This window comes from Centroberyx gerrardi, chromosome 22 (assembly GCF_048128805.1).
Source record: "Centroberyx gerrardi isolate f3 chromosome 22, fCenGer3.hap1.cur.20231027, whole genome shotgun sequence".
Classification (NCBI taxonomy): domain Eukaryota; kingdom Metazoa; phylum Chordata; class Actinopteri; order Beryciformes; family Berycidae; genus Centroberyx; species Centroberyx gerrardi.
In genome coordinates this window covers 11,939,633-11,966,854 of record NC_136018.1, presented here as the reverse complement: position 1 = coordinate 11,966,854, position 27,222 = coordinate 11,939,633, and the positions used below count along the sequence as shown (strand labels likewise).

General features: G+C 44.2%; 1 protein-coding gene across 3 annotated transcripts in view; it reads left to right on the top strand.

The window, feature by feature from the left end:
• The window catches only part of ncoa2 (nuclear receptor coactivator 2), a 65,309-nt gene that overhangs the window by 12,884 nt on the left and 25,203 nt on the right, over positions 1-27,222 (top strand). For all 3 annotated transcript variants that reach the window (XM_071923992.2, XM_071923993.2, XM_071923991.2), the window contains exons 2-6: positions 5,402-5,487; positions 16,394-16,501; positions 17,520-17,692; positions 22,672-22,775; positions 26,470-26,647. In XM_071923992.2, the coding sequence (XP_071780093.2) occupies positions 16,413-16,501; positions 17,520-17,692; positions 22,672-22,775; positions 26,470-26,647 (544 nt within the window). In that variant the 5' untranslated portion in view covers positions 5,402-5,487; positions 16,394-16,412. The remainder of the gene's footprint in view (positions 1-5,401; positions 5,488-16,393; positions 16,502-17,519; positions 17,693-22,671; positions 22,776-26,469; positions 26,648-27,222) is intronic.

Below are 27,222 nucleotides of genomic sequence, written 5' to 3'. Positions count from 1 at the left end.
TCTCCTAGATATCTGTATTTTTGGTGTAACACTGTAAATTACCATTAGCCTATATGTATATGCAAAATATAGTCATTCATAACTTATGAACTATACACAATAGAAACATGGGGGTTGGATTTTGTTTTTTCCACTGGTAGCACTGGTGCTACCTGCTTTTTCAGTTGGTCGCACCAGCACATGATTTGGTCGCACCCTTTTTTTTCCTGCTTTTTTTTATTTTTATTTTTATTCGTAAATCTTCGTATTTCTCATACGCCACCGTGCCCCCGGGAACCTCCAGGAAGCGTCGACCGACGCGTCGAAACCTCCATGCTTCTGTCACCGCGGTCCCTCTCTCCCAAATGCATCAAGCCAGCCGGTAAAAAACTCACTTTTCCCCTGACACACCGTAAGGCGCGCAAAAGGCGGCCGCTCCCGAAAAGCGCTGCAGCGGCGTTTTTTTCGTCAGAGCGGAGCGCTTTCAAAAGTTGAGAATAGTTCAACTTTTCAGAAAAGCGCCGGGTGACGTGAACCGCTTTTTCCAGCCAACCAATTGCGATCACAGAGACGCTGGCCGTTTCCCATAGCAACAACAAATATGGAGAAAGTGCCGGTGGAGAAATGGGATGTAATAAGTGAATTTCCGTTACCGCAACAGCGATCTTAAAGGCAGTATGGATTATACTGGACATGTATTGGAAATATCTGGTAAGCCTTTGCTTGTTGCACAACACTGTTTTGTCTGCTAGAAGAGCTAACCAGCTGGTTAGTGAGCTAGCAGCTGCTCAGCTAACGTCAGGTGAAGTTGCCGTGATCCGCTTTTTATTTCTCCTCACAAAAAGCGCTCCAGGCAGTGCTTTTTCCACATCAAAAAACGCGATGTGTGAACGCAGACGTTTTTCCAGTGCGCCCCCCGTCCCCCCCTACACGCGCACTGATGATGAAAGTGCAGGCAGGGAGAGAGAAGAAAAAGTACTACTTTCAACCACAATCACATCATGCACTTGCACGAATGCGACCACGTGAAATTTTAACTCGCACACTCTCAAAAAATGGTCGCAGTCTGGAGCCCTGAGTAGTGGGCTGTTATGGATGATTTGATTTGATTTTTCCTTGTATGTCCATTTGCCAAGACGCTTACAACTGCCAACCGTGTAACTAGTGCTAAGATAGTTTTCACATGTTGAAAAATGTTTATGAAACCTCATTGTTTTTTTTACCTTTTATTTAACCAGGGAAGAGTTTTTCTGAGCATGCATGCTCTTTTTTCAATAATCCTGCTTCCCATTCATACAGTTACACATCACCTGAGAGCTGCCCAGTACAGCCACATTGTCCTAATGTTTGCCATTGAGCAGCTCCACCGGGGTGACTGGGGGTTAAGCGCCTTGTTCTGGGGCACCCTGACTGAGTTGCTGAGGCAGGGGAGACTCATTCACTTTGCCCCACCCAGATATATGCAGCCAGTCCAGGGATTTAAACTGGCAACCCTCTGGTTACAAGCATACTTTTTTAACTTCTAAGCTATCACCAGCCCCATTTTGCTGGACTGAGGCTAAATTCCTATAATTCTGTCATTCTTTTTCAGATTATGCACATATTGATATAGCTGGTCGGCTGGTAATCCTGCGATTTGCAACACTTTACATGTGTAATTGCTCCTTTGTAGTGCCCCCAAGATGGACCAAAACCTATTGATTATTGGTTAGGAGGAGGATGTTGGCCAAGCCTTGGTGTGACCTGTCTAGAGCAGAAAAGGCCATGCGTTGTCATTAGGTCGGACATCAGCCCTGATTCTTATTGAATCGGAGGGCCATTAGTGGGCCATTCGAAAGGCAGCCAGCAGGGGCTCCATTGGTGTTTAGCCCTTCTGTGACCTGTCCATTATGGTCAATTTCTACTGCATGAAATATCTACCCCCCGTCCCATCTAATCCTTGGCCGATTAGCTGGCTCGTTAGCATTGTTAGCCGAGCCTGGGTGACAAAGCCTTTCACTCAGGAGGAGCCCATCTCCAGCTCTGGGAGAAAGTAGCAGATTACAGCTACTCCCAAGCTCTGGCTTTAGGCAATCCTTCTGCTCACCTACCCCGATCACGTCGCCTCTAAACAGTGCTGACAGGAGACAAGCCAGTTGTCTTGGCGAGTCTTTGTTGAAAGGGAATTATATAGAGGATCTGACCACACAGACACAGTTGAAATGTGTTCAGAGGTCACAGAGCAGTGTTTAAAAGCTTAAAGGAAAGTGTATCACATTCACTGCTGTGTGAACATGGAAGTGTAGCTCAGTTGAGTCACCGACACTCCCTCAATGTATGGTCTTGGACTTCAACTCTTTTCAGTTCAGTTTTGCTTCACTGAAAGTTTTGTTTCACTTTCATTTGACAGATATCGAGTTGTTTGTTGAATGTGAGGTTTCACACCCCACTCATGAAATAGACTCTCACCAGAGCTACGTTTTAATTGGCTGCTGTCTGTTTAAGGGGAGCTTGAACTTTTGAACCTGATGATCTTTGACCTCCTACTAAATACCAACAGATGGCTGGGCTGTGAGTGTATTGGTCAATGAGCTATAGTACCCATGATCCTGTTTCAGGCTTTGAGTATGTGAGAGCTTTGCTGCGTGCATGTACCTATGTGCCTGAGCATATTTGTCTCTAATAAATCAACCTGAAAGGCGTATGAATTTTTAAACTGTTTTCATTTCTTAACTCGTGAGTCACTTCATTGATTTAACTGCGAGGTTTGGGGTAACCTCAAGCTCTATTAATGTTGTCACTTGTCAGTAAAACTCAATGTCAGACTTGGCAGGGCTGTGTGTGTTTTTGTTTAGGTTACACCAATGTGTTCATTCAACACTTCTGTATCTGTGCCAAGTAGAATAGTCCTTAAAGGGCTGAGTGAGAGCACTTCAAGACTAAAGGAACACTGCCTTTTCCTTGAGAGGTCTTCTGCTCCATTGTGTTTACATTTGCACACTTGCAGGTAGGCGTGTGTACATGCATATTTCCGTGTAACTTCATGGTTCAGCTGGTCCTAATATGTGATAGGTGGTCCAGTACAGCTATAGACAGTTGTGGATGCCTGCCACTCACTCACATGTGGCCATGCAAATGTATATGCTAATAGATGGCATAGGCCCCCATACTAGGGTCCAGGGATGCCACCAGCAGTCGTCAGTCATGGCGATGGGTATAATTGGAAATACACCTGTTCTGATGGCCCTTCAATACTGCCTCTTAAACAGTACTTATCTATGTTGAATGAGAGCACCTATCTAATGTGAATGACACATAATAATTTTACACTGTCATTTGTACCTGATGTGTGATTTTCTGAAAGGAAACCACTCTATATTCAGTGACTCTTCCCCACAGAAATGGACATGAATTTATAAACAAAAGATGAAACTCATATCATTGTAAGAATGTAGCATTTTGAAGGTTTCTGGATTTTGATCATTTTTCAGTATCATTTTTCCATACTCAGCCGGGTCAGCCCTATTCTGTCAGTCACTCCGGTCCATGGATCAACCAAGGGGGCAGGGCTGAGACTTAACATGTGACAGAGCACTAATGCTCAGAGGAAATTCCTCCAGAGGATGAGAACTAAGAGCTGTGGAGGAAGGGGTGGGGGGGGGGGGGGTTGTGTGTGTGGGCAGGGCATGAGAAGAGGAAAAGAGGAAGGTGGAGTTGAGAAACACTGGGTTATGAAATTTAACTAAATTAAAATGAGATTGACAGTAGCATTCAAACCATATGAGCTTTTGTATGCTTGTGTTATTTGGGAGGTGTTTACAGTGGATGCAAAAAAGATTGTTTCATGTGCTAAGTGTTGGCTAGTGTTGGACTGTATATTTGACCACCTCCCCCTGGCTTTTAAAAGCTCTAACTGATCACAGCTTAGTTGTTTGGGTGTGTGGCGTGCAGCACTTCAAAAGACTGAATATCACCTTTCCACAAGGCTCTCTCTAGCTGTGAACTTGTGCAGGGTTCAAAAGGGAAGTGTCAGTCTCCAGTTACGTCAGCACATTACATCACGTGAGCGCATTCCTCAGCTGGCTCAGTTGGCAGGTATTTGGGAGAAATCCCCCAGGCAGAGGGGGGGTGGGCTGGCTCTCCCTTCATTAGGCTACCTCTTGTACAGGGCAAGCTCTTTCTCTAATACGTTTTCATTGGCACCTTTTTACAGCATTGCCAAATAGCCTAGCTGAGTCCTTTTTTAGAGCTACAAGTTGTATTTTCTAATTATCCTAACGGGAATATGATTTTAAATTGAAACTCTTTTCTCCTGTCTAATTAATTGTGTGTCGTGATTAAAAAGGCGTAGTGTGTTCCAGGATGTAATAAGGCTGTGAGGTCTCCAAGGAGATGAAGTAGACCCTGTAGACACTTAACTTACAGCTCTACACTAACTTAATGCAAACAGTCTGCACTAGATTAAAGGACTTGCCCTGGGCTGTGGGCCCATTACTAGTCGATTTAAAAGCTTTTGTTGTTAAACTAGCTCAAGAGAGCTAGTTACAGTTTGGCAAAGTTTTGACATGCTGGTGCGTGGACCTCAGCTTTGCACTCTGTTAGGATTGTCCGAGAATGGCTAATCAATGACAGTGCAAATGATTGACATTTTAGTTGTATTCTATTTTTTACTCTCGCGCAGAAGCTATGTAAAGGTTTGTGTTGATCTACCTCCTTTATTTTCAGTTGGTTGGTCGGTTGGTTTTAAAGTGTGTGTTTATTGAAACTGAATATTGCTAAGTAGGGCTAGGCCTTGCTAGAGACCTCATAATACGATTTGTGATACACAGGCCGTGGTAAAGCATTGCTTTATTTCTGTGATTTTTCATTCTGACCTTGTGCAGTTCTGCACTGTAGGAGCTTAAATTAATTTTACCGTCAGGAACAGAAAAATTACATGTCATGGGCAGCATGTAGTCAGATCCTTTTTTTAAAACATTTAATCTTTGTTTGCCCACTCTCAGCACCCATTGCACACCTGACTGTCCTCGTGGGGGGATCCCTTTTTGAGTAGCCCTCCAAGGTTTCCTCCATGTTTTTTTGTTTGTTCCTTTTATGGGAGTTTTTCCCTTGTCCTCAGTTGAGGATCTAAGGTCGGGGGTTGTCTTTTTCATATATTGTTTTCATGTTGTGGGTGTTTGACTAGGTGTGTGACTGTAACATTGATTAAGGGCTATACAAATAAACTTGACTTTAAATAAATGTTAAAATTGGCTTTAGATGAATGTTACTATATTTTAATTTGTCATGATATTCAAAATTACATTGCAATATATAATATATTGTGGTCACAATTTTCAAGCATGCCCTAACTACTCACAGATACTATCTTTATCGCACTGACGTGGTTGTGCTGATTCAGACTATGTACTGAATGTCCTATTTTTGTTGTCATTTCTTTCAGCAGGGAGAAGTGGATGATGCTTAAAGGTTTCCTAGCGTTACTGTCCTGCAGCAATGCCCTGAGGGACTCTCTGGACTGAAACCAAGGTGAGAAGTATAGTCACAGCCAACTCTCCCCTTGCGCAACAACACCACTATGCAACTTGGCCAAAAAACATGCACCCCCGTAACCACAGTAATGGACACAAAAGAGCCAGTTGCACAGATTAGGTTCCCAAACTAAAAAATATTATTTTAACAAAGATTTTCATTAAAGGACTAGACTTAGCCTAACCCATTGTGTCCCCTCAGCAGCAGCATGTGTTTTTATTGACTTGTGTGTCACTCGATCTAGGCAATTGATTGGGAGAAGTACTCTTTGCACATGTATTATATTCTAGGCCTTTTCTCATATGGATTGTCTCGGTATCGGGGAGGAAAGGGGTGATGGTGGTTTTGATGTGAGACCCTCCAAGCTTTGCTCACTGCCATTTGATGAGCTTCAAAGCGAGCATCTTGCTTTGTATTTGTTCCCCTGTTTACAGGTCAGAGTTCAGTTTCCTTAGTGGTTTTTTGGTTTAAGTCTAACCACCATGACTTGTACTGATGGTTATGTGAGATGGCAGTCTGCAGAACCTTCTCCTCAATTCCTTCCATCATGTTCCTTGCTTCTGAATTTTTTCAGTCAGCCTATTAGTGCCCCGATCCACCTGGTTTATAAAAGTGAGGGCTGCATGCAAGAATCCCGTTGGTCTGCAGTACTCATCTATCATGTGTGAAAACAAGCCTCACGCTTGAAGCCTCCATATGCCTACTGCGAGGTGGTGTTACTTTAGATTTTAGGCGGTGCTGGCTTGAATATGTCTGCCTTTGGGGAATGTTGCCAGCAGTTTTTCCATATTTATATTCTATATTTATGAAAGTAAACGTTTGCATCAGTTGAAATATGTTTACTGTTTTTGTTGTTGTGGTGTGTGTGTGTGTGTGTGTGTGTGTGTGCGTGCATCAGCCATCTGTTCCACTGTCTCTGTATATATTCACCTCTGTTGTGGATGAAATATTGTACTGTACCTGACACTGATACAAGGTAACCCATTTTTCATCAAGCGCAAGATATTTAACCTTATACAATAATCCGATTTCCACAAAGACATCTGGATCTCCCCTGCTCTCGGCCACAGATGAATTGGTGACTGGATTGTTGTGGAGAGGTGCTTATTGTGCTGTCCCTCGACTCCTGCTCTTTCTCTCGCTCCCCCTCCTGGGTCCGGCTCTCTTTTCCTCTGGCTGCATCCCTCCTTCAGCCACAGCCAAGCGTTCTGTACCTCAGCCCCCCCCCCCCCTTCCTCCGCCTCCTCCTCTTGCCCCATCTTCCTCAGCTTAATGTGTTTATTATACAGAAAGCCCTCCCCTCCCCATCCTGCGACATCCTGAAGTGACTGCCAGTGTTAAAGATTCATGAGCGTGATCAGCTTTCGGTAAATGGGAGGCCTGGCTCTTGGTTGCAATCTGGCACTTTAGAGCCATTACCTTGCAGTGATTCTGGAGTGGACAAGCTCTTGAGTGGAACTGGGTAGCAGGCAAGGTGCATGCATCTGTCCGTGTGTCTCTGTAAGTCAGTGGTCTGTGTTTGTGTGTGTGTTTTCTTGCGGGAGCTTCTCTGGATGCATGTCAGTAGTCTTAAGTAGACTTGTTTTGTATATCTCCTCACTTCCCCTCCTCCCAGTCCTACTGCACAAAGACGAAATGAAACCAGCATATATGGCACAAGGCTAAAGAGAGAGACGTGCTCTTACTCCTGTTTTTACTCTCTTTGTTTTCCCATTTCCCCATCCTCCTTTGCTCTCTCTACACTCTGATCTCTCTCTGTGTTTCTCCCTCACTCGCTCCGTCATTGATCTGATACTTCTGTATGTTCTGAGAGCTGCATGCCAGTCAGTCAAGTCTTGTTAAAATCACCCAAGATTTCAGTGTTAGACTCGATAGCGCTCTTCATATCCCTTCCATCCATCGACTCATTCCTCCTTCCATCTCCCCATGCCTCTCCCCTGACCCAAACCTAATATCGGAACATCTGGTTCGAGGTAACAGCGTTGTCAGTGAGGCCAGAGGGTTCACTCCAGACCCCCCACCCCGTTGAAATCGATAATGTTTTTAATTACACGTGTTTGTCTTTAATACCATCTGACACAGCCCCAACATGTTTCTGTGTGTTTTGGCTCTCTCAGCACTTCTTCTCACCCGTGCAAATATTGAGCTGTAAATTGAGAAGAAGTAGGTCCTCTGACCCCCTCCCCTGGCATGATTTCCTCTGCAGTTTAGGGAAATAAATGGCCCATGATGCAATCCTCCGGCTGCGGTCTTTATTGGTGCACTCTCATTCTCCATCTCTCCCACCGGCTTGTTTTGCGCGGAAGCCATGTGAGGACAGCTTACAAACCAGCGAGACATTGTTCAATGCCCCACAGTGGTTTTGCACTTTCTGGAAGGGCCCTCATTATTATAGTGCAGGAGACTTCAAACACTTCCCCAATAGCTTTTGATGCAGTTTAATGCACAGTCATGCCTGGCACTCTCTGGGCTCCATAAGCACTGGGTGTGTCTCTATAACCAAAGCCCTGCTAACCCACATGATTACAGGAATGGCACACTGGCACATGCCCTCACCCCCTTGGCAATCAGATGGCTGGCAGAGACTCGTGGCTTTTTTTTTTTTTTGTTTGTAATACTATGACTGGAATGGGTGATTCAGTGTTTTTGAAGACCCCCCTCTGGCGATGTACACGCAGCCCTGCTCCTTTTGTGTGGTTGTGGCAGCTGAACTTCATTTGAGAAGAACTGTCTAGAAGTAGTCAAACATGATTATTAGCAGGGTAGTGACACAGCTTTACAGTGGTTCTTAAGAGACAGACCACAAAGTTATACAAATACATCTAATGCTGAAGAAACAGTGGCACTGTTACATAGCATATGCCATTTGGTGGCCACTTTTATCCAAAGCACCTTACAGAACTATAAGTGCACACTTTTTTAGTATGGATGGTCTCAGAAAGAATTGAACCCCTAACCATGCATGTGTACGAGCTATGGAGGATTAAATCAACTTCTGTGGCAGTTGCATTGTGAGATGTTCAGAAGGCAGTTATGGCATGTGTAAACGTAATCGTCTGTATTTAGATTTTTGTTTTCACTTTCACTTTCAATTTAGACTGTTGGGAAGCAGAGAGAGGCACAGAGGTAGAGGATACACAACCTAGAATGCTTTCTGGGTGGGAAGGAAGAACATGCACATGGCATCAAGTACCAGACTCCCCATGAGCTGCATCACTCCTGCTGCAAGTCAACAGTTAGCAAATTTGTTTGCTGGGCGCTGTCTATCCTCTGATAGGTTAATAGCCACGTATCATGCCATTTAGCCAGCATTACAACCTCCCAGGTGAAATTATAGACAGACATCTTACAGAAATGTGTTGTCCTTTGGAGATGTTTATCACAGTATATACAGAGTGTCATATGGAGTCTTATACAGTTTGTAGCAGCTGAGTTTGACAGAAAGAAACCTTGTCTTTTCTCGCACTCTGAGCAGCAGCAGCCCCCCTGTTGTCTCTGCATTCCTCCCTGGCCAGACTGGGTGGCTCCAGCTCAGGCCAGGAGAGCCTGCTCCTGTGTCACCTAAGATATGAGCAGTGACACAAACCTGCGATCACCTCATTCAACTGCAGCCAGCGCTTTCAAAGTCAATTGATTTTTCAAACTTTCAAACGTTGTGTGTGTGTGTGTGTGTGTGTGTGTGTGTGTGTGTGTGTGTGTGTGTGTGTGTGTGTGTGTGTGTGTGTGTGTGTTCTTTTTTGTTGGTGTTTGTTCAACGGACCTGTCTGTCTTTAAGTATGCTGCTATATTCCTATGTTGCTATATACAATGAAAGTCAATATCATTGCCCAAATATTTCTAAGCATATTCTGGAGACACCCTGTGAACGGCTGCCTTTGACACGGTTAACCACCAAATCCTCCTCTCCACACTCACTGAGCTTGGCTTCTCAGGATCTGCCCTCCGCTGGTTTGAGTCCTACCTCTCAGGGAGATCCTTCAGAGTGTCTTGGAGAGGGGAAGTGTTTAAATCCCACTGCTTGTCCACAGGGGTACCTCAAGGGTCAGTGCTTGGACCCCTTCTCTTTTCAATATACACCACCTCGCTTGGTGCAGTCATCAGCTCACATGGCTTCTCATACCATTCATATGCTGACGATACCCAGCTCCTCCTATCGTTCCCGCCAGACGACCCCACAGTCTCGGCACGGATATCGGCATGCCTCGCTGATATCTCTAATGCCACCTTCAGCTTAACCTGTCAAAGACTGAGCTCCTTGTCATCCCAGCCAGTCCCTCTGTACAACAACAGATCAGTATCCAGCTCGAATCAGCTCAGCTCATTCCCGCAAAGTCTGCCAGAAACTTGGGGGTCATGATTGATGACCAACTAACCTTTAAGGAGCATGTGGCTTCTGTTGCTCGGTCATGCCGATTTGCCCTGTACAACAGGAAGATCAGACCCTACCTGTCTGAACATGCAGCACAACTCCTAGTACAGGCGCTTGTAATATCACGCCTTGACTACTGCAACTCCTTACTGGCAGGGCTCACGGCACATACGCTCAAACCTCTGCAGATGATCCAGAACGCAGCGGCGCGTCCGGTCTTCAACCAGCCCAAAAGAGCACGTCACTCCACTGTTCATATCCCTCCACTGGCTCCCAGTTGCTGCCCGCATCAAGTTTAAGTCCTTGATGCTCGCCTACAAAGCAGCAACCAAAACGGCTCCTACCTACCTGAACTCCCTCATTCAGGTCTACGCTCCCTCCCGCTCACTACGCTCTGCCAAGGAATGGCGCCTGGTGCTGCCACCACAACAAGGCCCTAAGTCTCTAGCCAGACTCTTCTCTTCTGTGGTTCCTCAGTGGTGGAACGAGTTACCAAACTCCATTCGATCCGCAGAGTCCCTCTCAATCTTTAAGAAAAGGCTAAAGACCCAGCTCTTTAGTGAACACCTTCTCACCTGATGGACTGTGTAATCCAAAAAAAAAAAAAACTCTTTATATCTGCCTCTGTGCACTCTATGCATTGCCTTTATGCACTGCCTCTATGCACTGCCTCATAGCACCTATGTCCTGTCGGACCAGAACTTAGCTTTATGGCACTTACTCTCGTTGTTCTCTCAAGACTAGATCCTTGCTTGTGTTGTATTAAAATCTCATATGTACGTCGCTTTGGATAAAAGCATCTGCCAAATGGGAAATTGTATTGTATTGTATTGAACACTGTGCCACTCTACTAGTCACCAAATCATTAAAATCTAATTTCCCATGTTTCCTTATTTCATGAAAGGCAGAGGGAACAAAAACACAATTTGGGTCGTTGTGATCTCTAACCAAACAAATGATAAAAAAAAACACCATTAAAAAGTTGAATGTTAAGACTTAGTCTCCAATATTGTGTGCACTTTCATGGCATATCAGTCTAACAATGAGTGTTCAGATATTGGACAGCTATCGATGTAGTTTTGAGGCTGTGTTGCTGAGGCAGTGGCGTGGCCATTACAGTGCCATAATAACCAAACCCTTCATTTAGACTCGTGAGTCAGTCGCACAGTCAGGCCATGATGGAGATGAAAAGCTGTAATGAAGTGAGAAGTGCTGAGTTCACAGAGGCAGGGCTGACCTGTCAGCACACAAACACATAAGTGCGGTTACTGTCATTTGTGTGTGTGTGTGTGTGTGTGTGTGTGTCAGAGAGAGAGAGAGAGAGTCTGGGCAGGGGTGTTTACTACCCTTATGCAAGTGGAAACCTAAGCTCATCATAACTGTAACATCATAACAAAGTAGCAAAACAACTGCATGGAAGGCTGGCTGCTCCAATAAACCACCTGACCCCCAGCCTCTTCCAGTCAGATCCTCAGTTTTCACTTCCAATAATATTGCAGGGCAGGAATTATACCACAGCCAAACGGCCAGTGCCGTGGATGCCCGGAGTGTGGCCGTAATGCCCCTTCTAAAATGAACTATCCACACGGCCAGTTTGGCATGCCCTGTTTTGAACTGGCCGTTGTGCCCTTAAAAGAAAGTTGCGGATTTCCTCATTTAAAACTACATTCGACGCAGCGCGAGATTTCTCCCAATCCCGCAAATATATGTGTAACGTTAACGTAAACATTAACAGCTAATTATTAATTAAACTGAGAGGGAGAGAGAGAAGCCATCGCTAACTGCTAAGCTAAGTAACTAGCAGATCTGAAAAGCTTGTAAACAACTGTGGGATTAGCGAGAAAGTCGCTAAAAGAAGGAGAGAGCTATGAGTGCTTGAGCAGAACTAGTGTAAGTTTAAATGTACAGCGGGTAATTTGCCGCTGTAATGAAGAATATAGCAAAATTAACCGGGTCGAGAGCAGCAAAAACGCTATCAGTAGCAGTAGCCTGCATGAGACGTTTAGGGAACATCGGTAAATCGTAGCGTCTAACGATAGTCTGCATGTGAAGCGTTTAGGGGACATCTGTAATTTGTAGTTACAGATAATAACCTGGGTTACACTTACGTTATTGTGTGTTACTGGACATGTAACTAACTTTGCAGTCTGAGCCATCTTACATATGTGCTGTATCACACTGCAGCACTTAATTTTTCTATTAGGATATTTATTTTGTTGAGGAAAAAGGACTGAAAAAAGGATTTTAATAACCATTGGTTTTGGCCTTGGTGCCCTACATTTTGGCCGCGATGCCCCAATAAATTTGTATTTATCAAAGGCCAAAGTGGCCTTGCCCTAAAAATGACTTAATTCCAGGCCTGCAATAAGATCTTCAGTCTGCCAGTGTTTTTACCATAAACAGCATAACTTACAGCTGGCCTAACATGCAGTAGAGGGCATTATCGTACCTAAAGTCTAAAAAGGATCCGACTTTTTTGTGTGACATTTGCTTGTCACTGACTTTTTCTCAGAAGACGACTTGGCTTTACCTTGTTGGTGGATAATGTTACAGAATCACTTAAAAGCACTCTTTCCCTCTTCCCTCTGTCTTACTATTATGGAAATGTGTTGTGGCCAACTAAAGATTTAGTCCTATCCTTCAGTCCCCCGGGTCAGTTGAGTTCTGAAGGATAGCTGTTTGAAAGCTGCATGACTTTATCCATCTTGCCCATGTGGATCTTGACATCCCCACTTAGCCCCACAGTGATTCCACACTGTATGACTGACATAAGGCAGTCTGTAATGACTGATGGGCCATATGCCCCGACTTCCAATGCTAATGAACTGAATGAGCTGACAGCCTGATGTTGGACTAAGTGATGGCAGAGGCTGTCCAGAATATGCCAGTCAATCACATGCATAATGAAGTTATGGCTCCAGTGCCGCCACCCCCCCCCCTCCCAACCCCCCCGACTCCCAATTCCTCTGAGTAAATGCAAACTGCACACAGCACAGGTGTAATTCTGTTAGTAGTGGATAGCAGTTCCTTATGTAGGCTTGAGGCTGTTAACATGGCCTGGAGGTCATTATATTAGCTGCAGGCCAGCTAAAGCAGTCTTTACCTGAAGTTGATGTCATAGTAAAATAGCAGTGAGCATTTTTTTTCAGGCCCCCTGATCTTACTGTGTAGTTTGCAGTAAACGCAAGGCTTGGCTTGTGGCATAGGGAAGGTGAATAAGTGCTCTTACATTTTTTTTTAACCAGAGCGAGCTATTTTTTTAACCATAGTTGAAGCACCTTAAATATTGAAATTCTGTGGAGAATTGTTTTTTTTCTGCTTGTTTGAAAACAAGCTCCTTTTTTGTCAATTTCTTATGAATGCTCAATGGCTCTGGTATACACAACAATGCACTCAAGTTTTAGCTCTATTGCTCCAGTCCTCTGTGGATGATAGCCTCCGAGCGGTGTCAGATCTGGCTTTTTGCTGCTCCCACTTTCCCTCTAAATGACTCGACTTAATGAGGTGAAATTGGTTGTTGTTGTTGTTTTTTTTTCCAAGAGTTTAGTGATGGAAATGTTACTGAATAATGGATAGGCATTTGTCATACTCAAAGCAGTTTGGTAGGAATCATCAGGGACTAAGCATAGAGCCCTAACTTGTTCAGAGCATATACATGATTTCTTTGTCATCATCATCTTAACATCATTGCCTTGGTGTCTCTGTGGCAGCAGTTTTGACTTATATACATAACTATGGCAGTTAAAAGATGCATGTGTGTGTCTCATGATTGTGCGGGCAAGTGTGTAGCAGACAGCAGCATAGTACAATGTGCTGTAGATGCACTTAGTGTGCAGATGACTTCATCATAATAATGGTCTGTACGTACGTGTTTGTGTGTTAAGAGACTAATGTCTTGTGTCTCATCAGAGCCGCATGTAACATGACTTCCTAACTTATAGTTGAGTCTCTCCTAACAGAGAGGTTCAGTTTTAGAAGACATATGTTAAAAGGCAAGCGCCTTTTAAACTATAGGCCTTCACTTGTTATATACTTCTATATCCCAACTCTACTCCCACTTTACACTGTTAGACTAAATAAGAACAACAAAAGGGTTTTTTGTATTGGTGGAAGAAAGGGGAAAGTAAGGGCTTAATGAAGTGCACGTGGAGGAGAAGGGTTGTGAAGATTTGATCCCCCACACAGAAACACACAGAAGAGCAGCATGGCACCATTCACTTACTTCCAGACCTGCTCTGGCCTTCTGGAGCCTGGGCAAGGAGGACTGAGCTTTGCTCGGGGAAGAACTCTCCTCTACTGGCTGACGTTGATAATTAACTCAATGACACAGCTCTATACAGTAAGTGCTAACACCAGTACCCAGCTGTTTATAGCTGCCCAGGGATCCAGGGCATTCTCTAGGATTAGAGGTCCCTAGCTAGTCTGCCCATGTGGAGATCGGGCCCCCCAGCAACAGAAATGGCCTGCCAGCCTGCTGGCCACGCTGTCTGGCTGTCTGTGATGGTGTCATTGAGACGTGCCTAGTACTTGCAGCCTCTCGTATTTGTCTCAATGTACAATGACCCATCGTTACTGCCATGTCAAGGAGACGAAGGCAACCAATCATATCCAACCCAAAGGGACAAGCGCAACCAATCAGGTTTGGAATCCCCATGGTAACTTGTGCTGGAATGCCCGGAGACAACCAATAAGGATGGAGAGTGCTACTTAGCTATGAGAGTTTAATGGCCTGTTTCTGTTGTCATTAATAAAAGCACATAACCTCTGCTGTAGACACTGGTGTAATTTCAGTGGACAGCACAGTGCCACAGCATAAAGACGCCCCTTATGGCATTCAAAAGAACATAATGCGAGGACACACACCCGGTGACTGTGTTTTATCTGTATCTATCCATGCGTTGTACAGGCCAACGGTAACATCTGTACTCAAGTCACTTGTCAACAGAGCTGTCGTGGAACTGTGGCAATGTGTTTTACCCTTCAGAGTCTCCTCTGTCTCTCTGCCCAGTCACCACTGCTTTGATTTTAGCCATTTGAGCACAGACCCTACCATTAGCTTTAAGTAGGCCACTGCAGGCCAGAAGGGAGCCAGACTCAAGTTTGCATGGTCGCTACAGTAGCTCTCTTTTCAGTTTTGCAGGCTTCCGCTAAGCTATGCTGCTCCACTGTGCTCTACATTGTGCTGTGCTGTACTCTGTTCTGCCTTATGTAATGGCTGAGCAGTGAACACTGTGTGCCGTAGCCGTTTCCATGGTTAGGGTGGCTCAGGGTGTATCACAACACAGCGTGCCCCAACCTTGTGCGCTGTCCTGGAGAAAGTATCTCTCTGTCTCTCTCTCTCTCTCTCTCTCTCTCTTTTTTTTCTCTCTCTCTCTCTCTCTCTCTCTCTCTCTGACTGTCCCTCGCCCTCCATCCCCCTTTCTCATGGCAATGGGCTGCGTCACACATCTGTTACCTGAACCAACAAGAATAGTTAGCATACTTTATTTTTTTAGAGGTCACCATTTGGTTTAGAAGAACACATAGAGACACAAGAATGTGCATGTGTATGCATCTTCTATGCAGTAGATACCCACCCATATTGAAAGCCATCTCCATTAACCATCAAATTTTGGTGCAGATGATGATGGTAATTAATAAGGCATTACTGTTCAATAATTGATTGCCTTTCATTTAGTGCCATGAAGTTCAGCCTGTGCTGACTTGCAGGATAAGAGGGAGAGAGGAATAAAAGAGATGTCAGTATGGAGAATGTTCAAGATCTTATGAGGGACAAGAACTCTAGGGGGCTCTCAACTGACTGTGTTTTTTGTATTTTTTTTTATTAAGGACACAATACAAATTTGTAACCTAACCTAATGGCATTTGATCTGAAGTGGAAGGGAAGCCCAAGATAGCTGTGTGTGGAGTGTCAGTAATGGGAAAACAGTCATTGAATGGGTTCTTACTCACTCAAGACCTTTTGCTCTGTAACTAGAGCTCAAGCTAGAATAAGCAGGCATCATTGGATTCTGACATTTTATTTAATATTCAAGTGACTTTTACAGGCCAAATGCAGGGAAAGCATTCTCAGAGGCACTCAGTAAACATGGACACATGTCGTGTTTGTAAACCCACTCCGCTTTTGCTGTGAGTTGGCTTTGCTTGGTATCGTAACGAATGGGTTTTTCTCGGTGCATGTTTGAGCACACAGTCTGGGGCTGTGGGCGAAGCGCTGTGCTCTCGTTTCAGCCTCTCTGGGGAGAGCTGCACCATCAGAGAGAAATGATTGAATCTCTTTCTCCGCTCCATTTTCACTCATTTCTCCTGGAGTGGATCAACCTGTGCCCCCAGCACAGGAGCGTGTGTGTGTGTGTGTGTGTGTGTGTGTGTGTGTGTGTGTGTGTGTGTGTGTGTGTGTGTGTGTGTGCGCGCACGCACGTGTGCGGGCATGCTCACACACCTATATTAGTGATTTTAACATAATTTAATAGTTGAGTCAATCCATCAAAAGATGTTTCGTATTAAAAACTGACGTGTGTGTTCTTTTTCCAGACGCTGATATGCATTGAGGATGAGTGGAGTCGGTGAAAACCCATCTGACCCTGCCAGGGCAGAGTCGCGAAAACGCAAAGAATGTTCTGCCGAACTTCTAGGACCCAGGTAAGTCTCCCACTTCCAGCCGCTCAAGCAAGGCCAAATAAACAAAAAAAAACATTTCAAGTACTATATTTATGGCATTTCTACTTGATTTAATTGTATACACTTGAGAGTGCTGAAAAAGAAAAGTGTCCTGCTACAAAGGTCATGGATCCAGATTCAACCCCTCTGCATCACAAGTACATGATCTGCGGCTTCGCCCACTGACCTGCCAAAATGTTCCTCTCCAAACCCTCTTGCACCATCTTTCTCCCTTTTGTAAGACAGTAGAACAAAGATGACCTTAGTGCTTATTAAAGATGTTTATAGTGTAACCCAGCCCTGACTTCTTAAATGGGCCCTGAATAATGTACATACAGTAGCAGCAACCCAGCAGTTACCAAGCTAGCTGACTGCCACTGTGGCCTCTAACCCCGGGGCACAGAGGCTGCCGGAGCCTGTAAAAATAAATCTGCATAATTTATCTGTAGACAAGCACACAGATGTATGTTTTCTTTACTGATGCAGCGCTCCATGTTTGCATAAAAAAGAATAAAAATGCAGACTGGCTTAGAGATATCTTTTGAGCTCTATGGAGCACAGTGACCTTAGCCCCACCCCCCCCCCCCTCCCGCTCTCTGACTCTCCTCCATGCCAGAGTTTGCGGTGGATGCTGTGCACTGTCATTTGGCAGCTATGAAAATGAGAGGGCTCTTTAGCCATGTCCAGAGATGAGTGACGATAATCAACCCTGGTGCAGTTGTGTAAATTGAACTTCTTTGATGTCCTGCTCTGGGCTCCTCCTACCTGCCCAGTCATTCTCCTACTGTGGGCAGAATTAGCAATGCAGGCCTGCTCTCTCTGTTTTTGTGGGGTCCAACATCCATACACACACACATGTACACACACACTTGAAAATCTTTGCCTTACTTCTCTATCGCAACGTCGTCTCAGTGATCCTTCCTTTTCTTTATCCTCTCCAACTCTTAATGTCATCCTCCCTGCTCAGTTTCTCACCCCAATGTTCTCTTTGTCTCCGTAGTCCCAAGCGGAGCAACGAGAAACGCAACCGCGAGCACGAGAACAAATACATTGAAGAGCTTGCCGAGCTGATCTTCGCCAACTTCAATGACATCGACAACTTCAATGTCAAGCCTGACAAATGTGCAATCCTGAAGGAAACTGTGAAGCAGATCAGACAAATAAAGGAGCAAGGTATGAGGAGTAAGAACTTGCCACCTTTAACACTGTATTGATGTATTTATGTATGTCTGTTGGAGAATAGGTCCCAAAGAGCAACAGTGAAAGGAATATTCAGTTACCTTTCAGCTGGCTGCTTTGTATGAAGCACTCAATTCTCAGTACCTGTCCACCTACAGGCTTTCCCAATCAACTTAAAAGCCTCCATGTAGCACATGTGATATATTGCATAGTTACAATATATAGCAAGTTAGCCTCAGTGAATACACATAGGTGAATTAAACACTGCTATGATTTGTAGCCATTTAGGCTGTGAATAAAAATGTTGTGTATTCAGTTATACTGTGAATATGTTGAGGATGTTAGTGTGGTTTCAAGGCCCCAGACTAACCACTGGTGGCACGATGTTGGTGGCATTAGCAGATTTGATGGCACAAATATTATGGTCCGGAGATTGCTTCACACATAGTAATTAATATGCTCTGTGTTCACATTCAAATAAACTGCTAATTAATTAATAACACAAGTAATGGTCATGTTTGTGTTTTAAACAATGACTCTTCATTTCTGTGAAGAAATGCTTGCTGGCAGAATGTGTTGAGAGAGAGAGAGAGAGAGAGGAAGAGGGTCTTGCAGCTAGCCAGTTAAAGGGCAGTGTGGTTGATGTAATGTTCCCTCCATCACTTCATCATGTAAAACGCGTAAACACAGCAGTGATTTGTTGGCTGCCAGTCTTTCCCACTTCCATTGTGAGCCAGAACATCAGGTAAATGGATCAAGCTGCTTGGTTGTACTTGCCAGCTCCTCTTTCGTTTTAAGCTATTAATAGAGGCCTGTCTTTGTGCTTTTGCCGTGTTGGATTTACAAGACCCGTACTGATAGAATCCCAATCTGTTTTATTTGGGGAACTTCTGCCTGCAGGACCAAACACAACAGTTTTTAGTCCTTGTTTACTCAATTTAGTAGTGTTCTGATTTTGGCTTCATTCGCAGTCTTTTTCAAGTTGCAGCTGGAAATACCTGGTTTCTGATTGTTTTTGCGAACATTTAAATTGGATCTAAATGCATGAGGTAATAGGATGCATGTATTGTTTGTAGTTAGTGAACTTGGAACTATGCTTAGCTGAATAAGATGTTTGTATGGTTTGTAGTTATTTGAGTTGTGAATAAGCTGTGACCATGCTTATGTGAAAAGCAGCTGAGTGAATCTGGTAGACAAAGAGTGGGGCACTCTAGGTACATGTGAGTCAGACTGCCTGATGATGTCGGCTTGTTTTATGTGACTCACAGAGCCAAGCGTTATGTAATGGTGAGCAATGTGATGCAAAAATCGCACACAAACTCTCTGGCTACCGTCTGTCCGTCCCTCCCCCACTCTGCTCTCTTATCCCTTCCTTCCTCCCTTCCTCCCTCCCTCCCTCCCTCCCATTCCTCGTTCTCTCTTTTTTACGCTAGGCTGGAGTGACATCCCCTGCCTGCCTCTGAAGGCGTAATTGTGTTTGTACATCAACCATCGAGGGAAGGGCTAAACAGTCCTCGTTTTTCTGCTTTGTTCCCCAGACCTCAATGGCCAACTAGAGACACCGTTTTACAGTTTACTTAAAGAGCGCTGCTGTACCTCATCTTGTACAGTTCAGAAGGGCACAGCAGTCATTTCAGTGGCCATTTCTTCTCTTGTTGCACTTTTGTGAACCAAGAAAGCACTGAAAGCTTATTTATATGTCTACACTGGAAGTAGGCCTAGATGTTACATCCTTTTGCCACCACCATTTATTCTTTTCATTGCACTTTCAGACCTCATCTGTCATGCAGCACTCTGTTCCAGGGCTGTAGATATAGGATTGTTCATTGTGAGGAATTTCTCTTTTCCTATAGGCCTAAAAGTCTTGAGATTTTTGTTTTTACTAACAGCGTCATTACTATGTAAACAATGTGTTTGAAATGAACCATTCTCAGCTTATGGTGACATTACTGAATGCATTTACTCAAATTACACAAATGTGACTTAATAACTCACACTGATTGGTGTCACAGCCCTGGGAGGAAGTGCAATGCTGTAATGATGGCCTTTGAAAAATGGGCCTCCTAAGGGAAGCAGTTAATTTAGCCCTGTATGTTCTTCTCATGCTGTCTGCATACATTCCCCTAATTGAAATCAGGGAGGGGTTGCATACTTAGCCTAGGCTTGCCATTTTTTTTTCTCTTTCCAGCTTGTTGTGTCTTAATAGACAATATGTCGAGTAATTGATTTCTTTATAGAGCCTATAAAGTAATGGCATAGCCAAGAATTTTATAGCTTCCTTTACACTCATAACTGCTGGCCCGTGCCACCACAGTAGAGCCCAGCCCTGATTGGCTGGAGGCTGAGCTAATCTGAGACCTGCAGCTGGTACAGAAAGGAGTTAGTATATTCTTTCTGTTGATTATGTTACATATATGTAACATCTGTGCTAACTGAGGAGATGCAAAATGGAGATGCAAATGATATTTAAAAAAATATATAGTACATATAAAATATAGTAAGAGTAAATGGTAAATGTGCCAACAGAAGTATATTTAGCTAGTTACAGATCATCTACCAGTTGGGGTCAGAGGCAGCCCTTATAAGTAATCAGTTCCTGCCCTCCATGGCACAGCGCTGCACACGGACAGTAGGCTCTGGCAGGAGATGGTGAGAGCCAGTGAGGGCTGTCATGACATTGAGTGATGGGTCTGTATTCAGGGCAGCTGTGCTGGTATACTGGGCCCCGCTGGGCCTGCAGAGGTCCTGCTGATGCACACATCATTAATGCTGAAAGAGATGAATGTGTGTGTGCGCGCGTGCGTGTTTGGTATTGCACGTGTCTACAGAGCAGGGGGAAACCTGCATTTGCCTCCTTTTTCACATGCATCTGCTTCCAAAAAATGAAAGGCAATAAGGCATGGATTTGTTTGCTTTTCACCTCACAAAATTTCCTCACCATATGGTCAGCCCTCACCTTGGCGCGGTGCGACAATCAAATGTGTCCCCCCAACAGCCCACTCATATTCGTTCGCTCATCATCATCTCCAAAAGTAGGGCAGCCTACGCTCTGAACATAAGGCTTCTCTGCATGGCTATTAACCCAATCACTCACATGGAGAAATGCAGAGCACCATAGTGCAGGTACAGTATAGACCAGAGCCTGCACTAGAGCCAGATTTTCACTTCCAAGCAAACCAATCACCTAAAGATCATTACATTACTGAAAAAGGACTGTAGATGAAGGCAATATAGTAGGCAATGGATTTAAAGGTGCTATGGTTAGCATTTTTAAACATAAATATATCATAAATTGTGATATCTTGATGTTTTGTCGTTGGGTCCATTTTGTTAATCTTTCTCACCAAAAGCCGTAGAATCTTAAGTCATACTTAAGATTTCTGAACATGTAAGTAGGAGTAGGAGCTTACGAGGAGCTCTTGAAGGCAGCATCAAATACTGCCAGCCAAGTAATTTGAGCAAAGCAATGCATATGACAAGAAAGGCAAAACCCTGGCAAGAGATAAAGGATGCTGTAATGTTGCTGAAGAATGGTTCCTATCAAAAGAGTTGAAAATGACGGTTTTAACAGGTTGCTCATAGTGGTTATGACATGCCTAACCACAAATATTTTTCTGAAACTGCTATTCCATGACTTTCAGAATCCTATTTGAGACTGGCTATTCATTTTATTATTGACTGGAAGCTGTGCAGTGCTTGTTTACCTGAAACTGAAAACCTACTTTGACTGATCAAAGGCTGAAGGCTGCAAAGGAAAACAGCACTGTTACCTTTTGGATTGTACTTCTCAGTATCTTGCAACATAGCCTTAGAAGAGCAAAATGAAAAATAATAGTATGCATATTGTGAATCCTGAAAATCTCTGAAAATATTATAGGATATTTCTTTTTCAATACTACCATCAGTGGCTCTGTTTTACCTATGTACAGATGCCTGCTGTGACTTCCATGCCACAGCCTCCTCAGCTAGCCCAGTTATCACTTTACTGGCCAATCTCCAAAGTCAAAAATTACTCTATATTCAAAATTCAGTGATCACAAGAATGGTTTTGTGACTAATTTAAGGTTAAGACCTCCAGTGGGCCTCCTTTTTTTTTTCTGGTAATAGGTTTATAATCAGCTTTTTTGGTTAAAAAAAATTAGTTATGACAAAGTCTGCCTTTGCAGCTTTTGCAGTAAGTAAGAGCCAGCCTATTAACCCTAACCCTATAACAGCCCATTTGGAACAGGAGTTGTTTACCCACTGGAAGAGGCTGATGTTCTCCATGTTTCCATAATAGCCTTTTTTTGCACATTGACAATGCCATCCATTCCGTGGCTGCCACCAGCGTGGCAGCTGCGTGCTCCGACACACTTACTCATTTACCACGACCTTTCACCCCGCTTGTTGCGTAGAGCTTGGGTTTACGCCATGGCAACATGTCTTGACAATGGGGCAGCATATGAATGAATGCTTTATAACAGGAGGGAGACTAAAAGGTCTGGTTCACAAGTGACCTGTTTAAAGCACATGGGCCTATTTGAAGGGGAAAACAGAATCATTTAACAAGACAATTGGAATGGTGCTGGTTTTTCTCTGAGATCCATGTTGTGGTGTCTCAGTTCCCTCGGTTGAATAAGTGAGCCATAGGCCTGCAATGCCATTTTGCTCACCATCTTGACGGAAACGAGGGATGCTGGGGTTAATCTTAATCAACTGTTTATAGATACACAAAATGAAAACAATTTGCAAGCATGTTTTATAGCCGTAATTTTCTTTGAGTGTTTTTGTTTACAGTAGAAATTTCTGATTGCGTCAGTACAAGAAAGAAGGATTGTAGATGAGAACTGAGCATCATCAAAATAGTACGAAAATCAGCATCTAATTCCAAGAGCTCTGGCTTCATAAAAAATAATTGAGATCCATGTTCTTTTGAATCTGTGTTTTTTAAATTTTCTCTAAACTGTTATTGTTATTGGCTCTCGCCCCAACAGAGAAAGCAGCAGCAGCCAACGAAGAGGAGGTACAGAAGGCTGACGTCTCATCAACAGGCCAAAGTGTGATTGACAAAGATGCCTTGGGACCAATGATGCTGGAGGTGCGTAAAGGGTCTTCTCTTGGGTGTGATGCCTATTCATAGTGGCATTTTTGGCAAGAAAAGATTGCAAACAGTGAACACTCATAGTAACATAGGCTATATTCTCCTCTTAAGTCATGACTGGGATATAATGAAGAGTGCCATCCACAGAGAACAATCACAAATAGGCCAGTAGCGGTCGTGTCTGAGTGTAGCTGGGCAGAATAAAGGCTGCCAGCGTCTTGTATCTGCCCTGGAATGGCTGTAAATCACTGAGCAGAGCAATGGCCTCGTTGTCCCGCGGAGGGCCACTGAAGTGCTTACGTATAATGGGAAAGAAAGCAACAGCCTGGCGGATGAATCAGTCCATTGAGCCTCTCCTCTCTCTCGCTCGCTTCCTCCCTCCCTCTTTCTCTCTTTCTTGTTCACTTCTCTTTTCTCTCTCCCTCCCTTCTTCCCTCCCGCTCGCCGCTAGATCTGTCCTGTCATGGAATATTTATAGCTCTCCAGGTCCAGCGTCACTGAATCGACATGCTAACTCACGGCTAAATATAGCCCAGTGTAGCCTGCATGCTTTCCCATCTGTCAGCAGCCCCAAAACACAGGGACCAGCCATTCACACCCGCTCTGCCCCAGCCACGTCCCCGTCCTCCAGCCCAGGCTCATTACAGCATGCTCCGAGCACAATGGCTGTCGGCAGGAAATGCGCCCACGCGCCCCATGACCCTTCTGCAAGGCTCTCCACTGCCCACTCTTATGCCAGCATGTACAGACAGAGAAGGCCCTGAGAAAACACTGGTGTGCTGTTGGTTTAACCCTCTGGGAGCCAGCCTTGTTCTGTCACATGACTCTTGTGGCATACAGTTTGCATGCCTAGCAGACAGCTCCGTACAGTTGCTGTTGTGTGGGGTGATGAAATCATGAAATCACCAGAGTATAATTTTAGGCTGTTGGGAATGTTTTTTGGACGATCATCACATGTTTGTTATGCTGAAATTCTAGCATGATTAGCAAAAAATGATGTGAAGGAGAGACCCTGCTTGCAAAGCACCAGTATCATATCCTATTCCCTCATAGCATATTGTATTCCTTCAGGGGTAATCTCTCCTTTACCATCCCCTGTATGGGGAAAGGATTCAGTAGCTGGTGCAGGGCTTGGTGACAGCAGCCATAGGACCTAGTTAGCACTGTCTTTGTCTTTGTCTCAGGGGGGCGGGTGAGTAAACTAACACAGTATCACCCAGAGGGCTCTGTGACCAGTCCCCTACTCCCTACGCCGTGCCCGATTCATAACTTGGCCTATACTGCAGTGAGAAGTTATGCAATATAGAGTCATCTGGCAGAGAAGTAGGCTAGCTACGAAATGGTTGGTGGAGTAGAGAGAAAAAGAGGCACAGGTAGAGAAAGAGATGGAGGAAGGGGGGGAGGGGGGAGAGAGTGAGTCTGTTTATGTGTAACAGTGTTAGTCATCTCTACTGTGTATATTTAATCATGGGCATTGTAAATCAAAGTATTGGCTAATGCTGTTATGTAAGAGTGTCTGCAAGAAGACAAGACTTGGCGGTATGTTTGCTCTGTTTCTGTTTGCCCCACTTGTCCAGTACATGGCCTTTTTTTATTTTTATTTTTTTTTACAAAGAATGGACTTAGACAACTACGATTAGTCAATTGATTGGTCCATCGTCAGAAAATTAATTGATTATAATTTTGATAATCGATTAAACGTTTTAGTCATTTATCAAGTACAAAAAAAAAAAAAAGACTTGCTGGTTACAGCTTCACAAATGCAAAAATTTGCTTGCATTTCTCTGTTTCACATCATTATAAAGTCAATATTTTGGGGGAGTTTTGTGGCTGCTGGTCTGACTAAGTACGCAATTTTACGACATCACTTTGGGCTCTGGTGTCTTGTGACGGGCATTATCTTTGATATGTTATAGTCACGATTAATCGGAAAAAATAACTGATCGATTAATCGATAATTAAAATAATTGTTAGTTGCAGCCCTATACACAACAATGCAGCATTTTACTCTGCTCCATGCAGCAATAGATGAAATCTTCGTAAGTCTATTTTTCTGTTTATTTTGTCATATTACAAGTTAGGGAAAACTTCGATCCAAATCTGACCGTGTCTGTCCTGGGATGTATGAGCTTGCTACACCCCGATATGTAGGGCTACGGTTGATGCCAGTTATGTTACGCAGTGTAGTTCATCACAGACATGCAGTTGATTATGGATACAAAAGGCTACTGATTATGTGCAGAGTTTCATTTTACTGGTGCCGTATCAGGGGAAGAGTGAGACAGTCAACATGCCTAATCATAACAGGATAACAAAAATACAAAACACATGTTTCATAATTGGTTCACAGACAAGCTACAGATTTAATTACACTTCATTAATAGCCATAGGGGCATGTGATTGTTATAAATGCATGGTATGTATGAGGATCTACAAACTGGGGATGAGGGTGTGTGTGTGTGTGTGTGTGTGTGTGTGTGTGTGTGTGTGTGTGTGTGTGTGTGTGTGTGTGTGTGTGTGTGTGTGTGTGTGTGTGTGTGTGTGTGTGTGTGTGTGTGTGTGTGTGTGTGGAGAAGACATGCAGTTGATTATTCTTTTAGCAGATGTGAGGAGGAGACACATTATCTTGACACCAGCTCTTGCAGCTTTACAGCCACCAGAATTCCCCCTTAAGGGCTCTGGGTGATTTGATGGCCTAATTGACACCATCTTGTGTGTAATGGCTGACCTGGGGCTGTATTCTTTCAATTAGATGCTCGTCCTCCTCCTTATCTGCAGACACATGCTTTTATCCTGCTCCCTATCAGCCATACTGCTGTCAAGATAGAATCTGCAGGGGTGATGGATGTACCCTGCACACATTGAGTAATAATCACTCCTCTTTATACTTGATGTACCACATATCACACAAATTGATAAGACCAGCGCTGAAATTTCAGTGTTTATATACAAGCTAGCAGGTCTAATGAGCTGCTCTCTTACGGCTGTCAGAGTGAAGCCTGGACTGCTAGCAGGTGGCACACAAATCCTCCTGTTTTTTGGTTGGGTTTGAGGCTGGGCTGCTCTACTGTGTGCTGTGCAGGGTGAAGGAGGAGCACAGCACAACCACTTTAGCAAGAGGATGACCTAACAACCAGGAAACCAGGGAAAACAAAACCGTTCCTTGCATTGCGTTATCCTACATTTTCCTAATTTGCTGCTGCACTGTTGACTACAGAGCACCAAATATACAGCTTCAGTTGGCTTTAGTGGAACGCATTAGACCAAGTCTAGTACGACACGTCAGACCTGTGGAAGTCTGCGTAACCCACACCTCCCTCTGCATCTGAAACTAGGACATTGGCTATTTACAAAGTGCTGGCAAAATCACTGGTCACAAACCAACTTTGGCTTATCGTGGTGATGTGTGTGAGGGTGTTGTGTCCCAAGCGTGTCTCATAATAGTGTCCTTAGGAAACGGCAATATGGATCTGACATGTCAGACTAGGCCTACTGTACTATAGTGTTAGCTACTGGTCAACAGCCAGTTCCAATGGGGAAGGCAATTGCTCAAACATATCTCCCCTCTGCGTCTTCTGCTCCCATTTGTATATGCACTGACTCACTGTCAGGGAAATTGATTCTGAATCAATGTGGACCGATTAATAAGTCAACATTCTCGTTCTCTCCTCCTCTCCTCTCTCTCCTCCAGGCCCTTGATGGCTTCTTCTTTGTGGTGAACATGGAGGGTAACATCGTGTTCGTGTCGGAGAACGTGACCCAGTACCTGCGCTACAACCAGGAGGAGCTGATGAACACGAGTGTCTACAGCGTGCTGCACGTCGGAGATCACGCTGAGTTCATCAAGAACCTGCTGCCTAAATCCCTAGGTTAGCTACGTGCTCGTTTCCTCCGTCTTTTTCTGCCTCTCGATATCTGTGTCTCGCTGTGTCACTCGCTTTCCCTGTCTCTCTCTTTATTGCATTGTCTTTGTCAGTCTCTCTGCTTATGTGTCCTCTACGTTGCATCACTCCCACCTCTGCCCAAAACTTGCCAGGCTCTCATTTAGAGCTTTCTGTCTTTTCTCCCTGTCTTCATCTCTTGCTTGGTTTTCACATTGTGTGCTTCTTCTCTCTCTCTCTCTCTTGCCCCTCTCCCATCTCTTCTTCTCCCCGTTCACTACCGCAGTGTTCAAATGGTGTAGGTGTTTGTTTGATAGTGTTGTCGATTTAAATTAAAACACTAAAATGCTCTCAACTAAACAGCTATGGACAGGAAGTGGGACAGCTGGCCAATACAAAGTGTTATGTAAGCGTTATATACACGGTTGGCGCCGTGCGTAGAGCCTATAGGCCCTTCGTTTTCTCTTTTGCTGATGCTCAGCCGCAGCCCAGACATTTGCTCTCGCTCTTCTGTTCTCCCTCCCTCCCTTTTCGGCTAATTAACTTCCTTTTTCGGCTTCTCT